Consider the following 10844-nt stretch of genomic DNA (forward strand, 5'->3'; position numbering starts at 1 on the left):
CTCTCAGGTGCTTTGGAGAATAGCTTGACTCCCTCTTCTTTGTGGCAACCCCTGAAATATTGGAACAATGTTATCATGTCTCCCCTAATCCTTCTTTTCATTAAACTAGACATACCCAGTTCCTGCAACTGTTCTTCATATGTTTTATCCTTCAATCCCCTAATCATCTTTGTTGCTCTTCTCTACACTCTTTCTAGAGTCTCCACATCTTTTTTAAATCGTGGCGACCAAAACGGAATGCAGTATTCCAAGTGTGGCCTTACCAAGGCATTATAAAGTGGTATTAACACTTCACGTGATCTTGATTGTATGCATTTATGATTATCTCCCATTTAAACAAAAAATATGTTTAGACAAGGTGAAAACTATGTAAAAATTGATGACCATCATTCCCAGGAAGTCAGAATACTTTCCTCACAAACAAACACTATACATTCTAGAACTTTTTAGTCTAGATAAAATAAATTTTCTCCTAAACTAAAAAAGATTGCTTAGTTGGTTTCTGAAAGATACAGAAAAAATGATTAAGAAAAAGTAGGGATGAGGATTAATATAGCACTGTAAATTTTCTCTGATAATTGGCCAAAGTATAATTTCAGTTTTTTTAAAACAAGTATAATAGTGAATTTTTAAAACCCCCATTATCACTTTGGATATTGTCTAGGGACAATATTCCAGTATTTCTAAATACAGACCTCTCAGAATGAACCTTTTTACAAGGTCAATAACACCAGGGTTAGTGATTGTTGCTAAATTGCACTCCAGTCATTAAAAGAATTAATTTCTTTTTACAACTCTATGAGGACAGCTGTGGGGTGCTCAGGTGAGTTATCTGAACTAAGACAGCCTTATATAAACTGGAGTTTTTCATTTCTGGGCCAAGTCAGAATCCTCCTCATCAAGACTTTTATCTGCAGGTTTTTCATTTCCATTCCACAGAAGATGGCTTTCACTGGAAAATATGAAGTGGAAAATGAAGAAAATTATGACAATTTTATGAAGCGCCTAGGTGCGTATGTACATTTTTTTCTCTTTCATAAATTAGATGTCTCTTTGGCTAGATAAAGAGAGTTCTTGCCCTGTGCATTTCAAGAGAAAAGCATTATCTTTGCATTAACTTTGTCTAGTTAGTAAAATAGTGTGCAAGCTTTCAGGATTTTAATGGTATGGGTTTTTTTCGGGTGTTGGTGTTGGATGAAGACAAAATGTACACCAGTGCAGTAGAATTCCACAGGGTCTGTAGGACTTTTTCTGACAGCCTTTTTTTTATAACTCAAATTTTTGTAATTCAAAAAAATTGCACCGTCTTCTTTTTCAGATAAATTAGACTGAATTATGAGAAAGCTTTCGTCAGTATAATCTTTATTGTCATTGTACTTAAATACAACGAAATCAGCAGTCTGGAAAGGCTGCAGATAGGTATTGTGGCTACTGATTGGACGGTTCCTTTTTTATACATTTATAATCATGAAATGCAACAAGTGGCTCTACCAAAAACAATACTTTTAGGGGCAAACTTCCCATATAAGAAAGGTGATTTTTTTCATTAATATCTATAAATATCAATTCAAGATAAATGTAAATTCAATATAAAACCCCTCAAACTTTCTAGGGAAAAAAGCAATTGCACAGCAGCACTTTTATGGGCCCTGATAAACAATTAATAGGTACGGTGTTGATTAACAATTGATTCTTTTCCCCTCTCTGTTAGGTCTTCCTCATGATACAATTGAAAAAGGAAGAAATTTCAAGATCATTAGTGAAATAGTACAGAATAATGATGAATTCACTTGGTCTCAGATTTATCCAGGAGGGCATACCTTGACTAATAAGTTTGTTATTGGCAAGGAATCGGAAATGGAGACAGTAGGAAGCAAAAAATTCAAGGTAAACAATTGTTTGGCACCATGATTTCCATCTTGCAGATTTGGATAGCCCTGTTCCTTGATGTTCCTGGTCCTGATCTTAAGTGCTTATGAACTTTGAAACATGAGCAACAATTGTTAGGGTTCCAAATTTGGTATCATGTATGTTTGAATTACCCTTTTTACCCATCCACCCATCCTAATTACTTTAGAACCTACTGACAAAAGGTTATTTCTCTTGGCCTTGATAAAAATGCTATCCGCAGATCCTTTGCCCAGAAGAAAAATATATTGGTACAACATGGGTAGCCCTCACTGCCACTCCATATTTTATCTTAGGCACCATGCCAGGAAATAGGGCAGCCTGTACAGGTATAGGGTACTCTATGAATAGGGATTAGTGAATTCGGTTATCCAAAGACAAGTGGTCCTGGAAACCTGTACCTATGCATTGGAGGCAGTGGTGGGATTCAAACGTTTTTACTACCAATTCTGTGAGTGTGGCATGTCAGGCGTGCTGTGGCTTGGTAGGCATGGCTTGGTGGGCATGGCAGGGTTCCCCATTCCCTCCCGATTAGCTGGGACTCGGGAGGCAGAGAATAGATGGGGGTGGGGCCAGTCAGAGGTGGGATTTACCGGTTCTCAGAACTACTCAAAATTTCTGCTACCAATTCTCCAGAACTGGTCAGAACCTGCTGAATGCCACCTCTGATTGGAGGGATGGGGCGTGCTTGCACACATCTGAAGTGGCCTGTAAATGCCACAATGGTCTCATTCTCATAAATCATCTGAATGTAATGATGTGCCAATAAATGTATAACAACTGGGTCTGCAGGGTCCTTTACCGCTTCCCTGCTAGCTAACAAACTGGTGATTGGCATTGTGGGTCAGCTCTGCTCTCAAACAGCTTGCAAAATTGCAGAAAAGGCAACAATCAGTTTTTATGTGCCAACTCCAGCACACCACTGCTTGACTGTGACACCAACATGAATTGTATTAGATGGCACCCATAGCAAATTACTCCAGCTTGTTGCCTACTTAAAGGGGGAAATACTACTTTAAATCTGGAACAGCATAGATGACTTTAAGTTGCTATAGAAATAGTTTGGAGTGAGATGGGTATCATGAAATCATGTCAGAAAAAAGAGGTTGCTAGGATATATATGCACTATGGAAAGACTCAGAGTAGCTGCAGCTTTGGAACAACATTTCTGTTTCTTTAACACACTGGTTGGATCCAGATTTATTTATACTCTACTCAGTATAGTCTGTATGAAACAAATTGAACTTTTGGAGGTCCAGTGCCAGTGATTTTTATGGCTATTATTAAATCCAATCCAGTTTACATAATTAATTTGCATTTGTTCTTTCCAGTAGTGGTCAAACATCTCTCTGAAAGCAAGAGTGAATGTAACATTTGGTTGGATTAGGGCGCTCATAGGTCTGCCTCAGAGATGGGTTGCTCCCAGTTCAGCCCAGTTCATCTGAACCAGTAGTAGAATTAAGGCCTGGGTCTCAGAACCGGCAGCAACCCAGGCCTGCCATGTCCCTGAACCAGTTCCCTTGCCACTGCTGGGCTGCTGCCATTTGGTTTTTAGTGACTTCGCATGCATAGTTCACTGTAAATTGTTCTGCGCATGCATGATCAACAATTTACATTGAACAGTGCATGTGCACCTGGCACGAGGGCGGGTTGCAAACCGATAGTAAAACTGGCAGCAGCCCACCCCTGATCTGCCTCAGATATGGATCATTAACGACCTGTATAAAATCCCTGATTGCAGAAAGTAAAGCTACTGACCTCCCTACGCTGGGGACCAGATCTGTGCTTCCCCCAACAGTAGAAAACCAATGATGAGTAGGAGAACTAGGAGGAAGGCAACTTGACTGACCAACCATGATGATTCCTTATTTAATGTGGCTTATTTCTTACAGGGGAAACCATAATTTGCAAGAAGGTTAATGGATGGCTAGCAGAGATTGCTTTGCACATCATGCTAGAGACTGGTAAAATCAGTAATAGAAAGCAAGGCTATACTTCTCACTCCTTCCCCCAGCATTGGGTGAAATCATTGATTTCCTATAATTTGCTAGGAGAAAAAAGGATCAATATGATCTTGAGAAAATTGAAGTGCTTGAATGATAACCAACAAATTATTATGTGCCTCTTGAAGTCATCGTATCTGAATCTATAGCCTTCTTACCTTTTATCCAATTGCAGAAGTTAGCATTACCTGTAGAAATCTACAAATTTAGATAAATCTAGAAATACGATGGAAGAACCTAGAAAACACCAGTGACTTGGAAACAACTTCCTGCTATTATATAAAAGTGATAACAGTTGGAATAAATGTAGCAGATGTGAAAGTTAAGTAAGTCAAAACAAAATTAGCAGATGAGTAAGATAAGAAAAAAAGCTGGGATAAAGTGAGCAGATATCAAACCTACAGGCTGAACGTATTATATACAATATTTCTACATACTGGAAAAATACTGTATACCAAAAATATGAAAATCATATATTTAAATTTGAATAGCTCTGGGTTTTTTCAAAATGTGAGCTTTCCAAATAGAAAGAATAGTGGCATCTCTCTTCCTTTTTCTTCAAGTTCCATCTCATCTAGCACCTGTCTCCTATAAAAGAGGCAACAAAGAGAAGAAAGTTAGTTTCATTTATCGCCACCTCGCTATTCTGAGATACTTGTAATCTTTAAAAAATATATATCAGGAGGTATGGTGTTGGAGAAGGAATGTGGAGACCCAAATACACAAGTCCATTGTCAGTCACAGAAACAATTTAGTGAATTCGGGCCAGTCTTTGTTCCTCAACCCATTTTATAAGGCTATAAAGATTCTTCTAAATTCTTGGTCAGGAGTTCCAAGGAACCTTTTTGTGACCAAATATTCTAGGACATAAGCAGTTATAATACAGTGTGGGGAAAAAATGAGGCTCTATACGTAGCTTCAGTACAGATAGTCCTCCACTTACAACAGTTCATTTAGTGACTGTTCAAAGTTACAACGGCACTGAAAAAAGTGACTTATGACTGTTTTTTCACAATTACGACTTTTGCAGCATCCCCATGATCAGGTGATCAAAATTCAGATGCCTGGCAACTGGTTCATATTTGTGACCTTCTGACAAGCAAAATCAATGGGAAAGCCAGATTCACTTTACAAACAGGTTACTAACTCAACAACTGCAGTGTTGAACCTTACAACTGTGGCAGGAAAGGTTGAAAATATGTACAAAACCTGCTTAACAAATGTCTAGCTTAACAACAGAAAGTTTGGGCTCAATTGTGGTTGTAGGTCAAGGACTACCCGTATACAGATTAGCTCTTGAAAGTAGGCTTGGATAAATATAATAAACAACTAATAAATATATCAGTAATTTAAAAATCCAGCCCTTCTTAGATCGCCTTAGTTCCAGCAAATAAGACTAACAAACAGGCTGACTCTCTCCCTAAAATCAATGGAAAAACTTCAGATCCTGCTTTAAATTTTATTTAGTTACACTCAGCTAATATACCTCCACCTTTTAAGCTAGAAGAAGCAACCTTCTACCACTTATTTCTGCTTACGTATTAGAGCTCTAGGATTGTATTTTTGTTTTTGGTATATGAACATGGTTGCTAAAATAAGATCCAGCAACTGCCTGAACAAACTAGAGTTGTTCTCAGGTACACTTGCAATCAAAACTATTTTCAGTCCCAGGGAAGATTCATCCTGCTCAAGAAGACTTCCATTTAAATGCTATTGAATGAACTTCAGTCAACAAGACAACTAACACATGCCAATCTGTTTCAGGCAATAGTTAGAAAAGAAAATGGCAAATTGATTGCTGACTTCCCAAACTACCATTATACTGCAGAAATCGCTGGGGACAAACTTATTGAGGTAAATCTTGGAAAATAACTCTTTGGAACGTGTGATGTCAAAAAGACTGGACAGAAATATATTAGCATGAAAACTAACTCAATATATATTAATGTCGCTTGAAGGAGGAAGAATAATAGAACTGTACAGCCCTGCTGATTCCAATTTTTTTTTTTAAAAAAAAAGGCTCCTTTTTGCAGAGATGTGAGAATCTCTCTTCAACTTCTTAAAGCAGCTGCATCTTTACCAGGGAATTCTGGCTGTCCTCCTCACACCCCTCCCAGGAAAAGTCTCCTTTAGATTAGAGTTAAACTCTGGTACTTTGTTCTTAACCTTTTTGAGTTTAAATCTGAAGCACTCTACAACTCTAGACAATTGGCTCAATATATTTGCAGTGGGATCATGGTGGCTCAGCAGTTAAAGACGCTGAGCTTGACAGCCCAGGTTCGAGACCCAAATGCTGCATAACAGAGTGAGTTCCTGTTACATGCCCCAGATCCTGCCCATCTAGCAGTTTGAAAAGATGCAAATGCGAGTACTTAAATAATTACCACTTCGGTGGGAAGGTAACAGCGTTCCGTGAGCCTTGGTGTATTAGTCATGCTGGCCATATGACCACGGAATTGTCTTCAGACAATGCTGGCTTCCTTGGCTAAGAAATGGAGATGAACATCGTCCCCTAGAGTCAGACATGATTGGACAAGGGAAACCATTGCTTTGTAGGCACATTCTTTTTTAAATGTGATTGTGATAGCCTCCTTCCATGTACCCAGTGTAGTCAAAGTATCACCTGCTGAAAATAAAAATTTGGAAACTCAACATATGAATAAATAAAATATTTAAAAACTATTTAAAATTACTGCTATGAGCAGGGATAAAAACAACTGTCTTATCAAGAGTTTGTTTTTTAAGCTTTATCAAGTCTTGGCCTGGATTTCCACAAATCCTCTTTTTATAACCAGAAGTTCCAGGAAATAGGAATACCTGTATGGGTTAAGATGCAGCAATGGAAGAATTTTGAAACTGGCTGTTCTAAAATGGATGGATTTGGTTCATTTGCTCAGCCATAAAGATCTAATGCAGAATTTCTGTATCATTAAGAGTTTCAAAAGAAGAAAACTTTCAGCTGTACATGGCATGATGCAAACATGGCACTAGATATATATTTATTTATGAAAATGTATATGGCCACGCAAATCATTCTCAGTGACTCAGGACAGCTTAAATATATATAGTAGATATATAGATATTCCTCTATGGATTCAACAAAAAGTATTTTAATTTATTTAACAAAATTAATTTATTAATTCTTTAAGGTTTCTACAGTTGCTGATATAACCTTCAAAAGAATCAGTAAGAAGCTGTCATAAGAGGTTACTTGGAGAAGAAATAATCCAGTCCTTAGCCATATTGGAAAATGAACAAAGTTATATAAAGTGATAAATCTTCCTCTAAGTCTGTATTTGCTTTGCAAACAAATAAAAGATACCTTTTACTCCCTATGTATAACTGCTCTATTGATTTCCCGCTATATATCATCATGTTGGTGGAATCTTGAATTATTATCTTACTATTCCTAGTGAAGAGCAAGATTTCAGGCATTGCTGTGTAGAAACCTACCATAACATATATGATAAAGAATGAATGAACACTTTTCTTTTCGCCATCATATTCTGGGTGGTTTTCCAGCATGCGATATAGCAAAACCAAACAAATTACGTTTTGGCTTAGTACATTCTGTATTTCCGGCCACAATAGTTCATCAAACATGTTTTGGAGCATAGTGTGATGTGTGAAGGGTGGCTTTTATAAACCATCTAATACATACGATTATAAACAAACACAATGTGAGTCTGGTCTATCTATATCAGTGGTGGGTTCCTACTGGTTTGGCCCGGTTTGGCCAAACCGGTAGTGGTTTGGCAGCCTGGGTCGCTGGTACTGGTAGTGACCCAGGCCTGCCACGCCCCTGAACCGGTTCTCTGGGCGGCGCCATAGGTGCTGCCATCTTGTTTTTCACTTCTGCACATACACAGAACAATTTTTATTGTAATGTGCATGCGTCCACAAGCAACCCAGCAGTAGTGCCTGCCGGAACCCACTCCTGGTCTATCTATATATATATATAAAACTTGAGAAGAATGTCATTTTAAAAAAGTGCAGTGTTTCAATTAATCATACAGGTGAAACTTGAAAAATTGGAATATCATGCAAAAGTTCATTTATTTCAGTAATTCAACTTAAAAGGTGAAACTAATATATGAGATAAGACTCATTACATGCAAAGCAAGATAGTTCAAGCCGTGCTTTGTCATAATTGTGATGATTATGGCTTACATGAAAACCCCAAATCCACAATCTCAGAAAATTAGAATATTACATTCAAACAATAAAACAAATATTGTACATAGAACAATATTGGACCTCTGAAAAGTATAAGCATGCATATGTACTCAGTACTTGGTTTGGGCCCCTTTTGCAGTAATTACTGCCTCAATGCGGCATGGCATGGAAGCTATCAGCCTGTGGCACTGCTGAGGTGTTATGGAAGACCAGGATGCTTCAATAGCGGCCTTCAGCTCTTCTGCATTGTTCGGTCTCATGTCTCTCATCTTTCTCTTGGCAATTCCCCATGGATTCTCTATGGGGTTCAGGTCAGGCGAGTTTGCTGGCCAATCAAGCACAGTAATCCAACAGTCATTGAACCAGGTTTTGGTGCTTTTGGCAGTGTGGGCAGGTGCCAAGTCCTGCTGGAAAATGAAGTCAGCATCCCCATAAAGCTCGTCTGCGGAAGGAAGCATGAAGTGCTCCAAAATCTCCTGGTAGACAGCTGCATTGACCCTCGACTTAATGAAGCACAGTGGACCAACACCAGCAGATGACATGGCTCCCCAAATCAACACAGACTGTGGAAACTTCACACTGAACTTCAAGCATCTTGCAGTGTGTGTGCCTTTCCATTCTTCCTCCATACTCTGGGTCTTTTGTTTCCAAATGAGATGCAAAAGTTGCTCTCTTCAGAAAAGAGGACTTTGGACCACTGAGCAACAGACCAGGTCTGTTTTTCTTTAGCCCAGGTAAGATGCTTCTGACATTTGTTGTTCAGGAGCGGCTTGACAAGAGGAATACGACATTTGAAGCCCATGTCCAGGACTCATCTGTGTGGTGGCTCTTGATGCACTGACTCCAGTCTCAGTCTACTCCTTGTGAAAGTCCCCAACACTTTTGAATGGTATTTTCCTGACAATCCTCTCTAGGCTGCGGCCATCCCTGCTGCTTGTGCATCTTTTTCTTCCACACTTTTCCCTTCCACATAACTTTCTATTAATGTGCTTTGATACAGCACTTTGGGAACATCCAACTTCTTTTGCAATTACCTTTTGAGGCTTTCCCTCCTTATGGAGGGTGTCAATGATGGTTTTCTGCACAACTGTCAGATCAGCAGTCTTTCCCATGATTGTGATTCCTATTGAACCAGACTGAGAGACCATTTAAAGCAGTGGGTATCAACCTTCCTAATGCCGTGACCCTTTAATATAGTTCCTCATGTTGTGGTGACGCCCCAACCATAAAATTATGTTTTCCGTATTTTTTTTTGAAAATATGTGTTTTCTGATAGTCTTAGGCAACCCCTATGAAAGGGTCGTTTGACCCCCCAAAGGAGTCCCGACCCACAGGTTGAGAACCACTGATTTAAAGGCTCAGGAACTATTTGCAAGTGTTATGGCTTAATTAGCTGATTAGAGTGGGACATTTTGAGCCTAGAATATTGCACCTTTTCACAATATTCTAATTTTCTGAGATTGTGGATTTGGGGTTTTCATGAGCTGTAAGCCATAATCATCACAATTATGACAAATCACGGCTTGAACTATCTTGCTTTGCATGTAATGAGTCTTATCTCATACATTAGTTTCTCCTTTTAAGTTGCATTACTGAAATAAATGAACTTTTGCACGATATTCTAATTTTTCGAGTTTCACCTGTATAACTTGTAAGAAAGCCTTCAGTATTGCTACCTAGAGGACACTGGCATGTTTAATCTTCTTTTAGAAATCTTACCTTTTAAAAACTGTATTTCATTTGCCATATCCAGGTACGAGCTTGCACTATTCTAATTTCAAAAAAAGTGTCTCAGTTGTTCCATGTGTTCCAACTAGTTTGAGGTCTCCCAGTGTTTGTTGACTATGACAGAAGCCAGCTTTGCATGCCAGCACACACAAAGAACAGTGAACATGGTGAAATAGTTTTCTCTTCATAATGAATACATGGCCATTGGTGACCATTTGAGAAGAAGTGAATATGGTGATGAGGATCCTACATAGAGACCACCCACAATATTATCAACAGGTCATTTTTAAACATTTGTCTTTTGTATTCCCATTTTAGTAATCTCCGTTTTATTGTCTCCCATGTATTCAGAATCTAATAAGCAAAAGGTTTTTTTTTAAATCATCATCTAAAAGTTTATCCATTGAAATTGTATCCTTTTAAAATATTAGTAACTAATGTTCAAAATAACTTTTAAGATTAGAAAAAGTTATAGCTGGCTTAACCATTTTAACTCTTTTCTGGGTGGTCTTTCAGTTTCCTGTAGTGTCCATTTGTAACCTTCATCAAACCTCAGTTCCTAATATGGGTTTAATTCTGTTTCAGTTGTTTCCCATGATTATATTAATTATATACTTGCTTTTCAAATCTTATAGCAAAAATAATATGTCAAATCTCTTAATCTGTTTAAAACTCTCTTAAATAAAAATTCTTCTTTTTGCTAATTGTATATTGTTTTAAATTCTTAAGTGTTTAGAATTTCAGAAATCCAAAGTTAAAGCATGTCAGCTGTCACATTAAGCTTGCTGTTTCTAATATCCATAAAGTGGTTAAATTAAACATTTCCAAATGTGAATAAAAATGAGTTTGGCTGGCTTAGGGTTATTATGAAAGGCTCTGCAGTTGCTGAGAGCTAAGATGTCATCTTCCTTGGCTCCTGGTGCCCAGGCCTATGGGAGACCACTGTTTTATGCTTTCCTCACAGCTGCCATTCAGAGCATTCATGGGTGATCTCCCATCTTCCCTTCTCTGGAGAAATACAAAGGATCA

The 10844-nt window shown here is 38.2% G+C and overlaps 1 protein-coding gene across 5 annotated transcripts in view; it reads left to right on the plus strand.

The window, feature by feature from the left end:
* Positions 1-7222, plus strand: part of FABP6 (fatty acid binding protein 6) — a 41914-nt gene extending 34692 nt beyond the window's left edge. For all 5 annotated transcript variants that reach the window (XM_081936580.1, XM_081936583.1, XM_081936582.1 and 2 more), the window contains 4 exons: positions 918-1009; positions 1712-1887; positions 5676-5765; positions 7061-7222. In XM_081936580.1, coding sequence (XP_081792706.1) covers positions 918-1009; positions 1712-1887; positions 5676-5765; positions 7061-7114 — 412 coding nt within the window. In that variant the 3' untranslated portion in view covers positions 7115-7222. The remainder of the gene's footprint in view (positions 1-917; positions 1010-1711; positions 1888-5675; positions 5766-7060) is intronic.
* The last annotated feature ends 3622 nt before the right edge of the window (positions 7223-10844 follow it).

Source organism: Natrix helvetica (genome assembly GCF_964273705.1).
Source record: "Natrix helvetica genome assembly, chromosome: 1".
NCBI classification, from domain to species: domain Eukaryota; kingdom Metazoa; phylum Chordata; class Lepidosauria; order Squamata; family Natricidae; genus Natrix; species Natrix helvetica.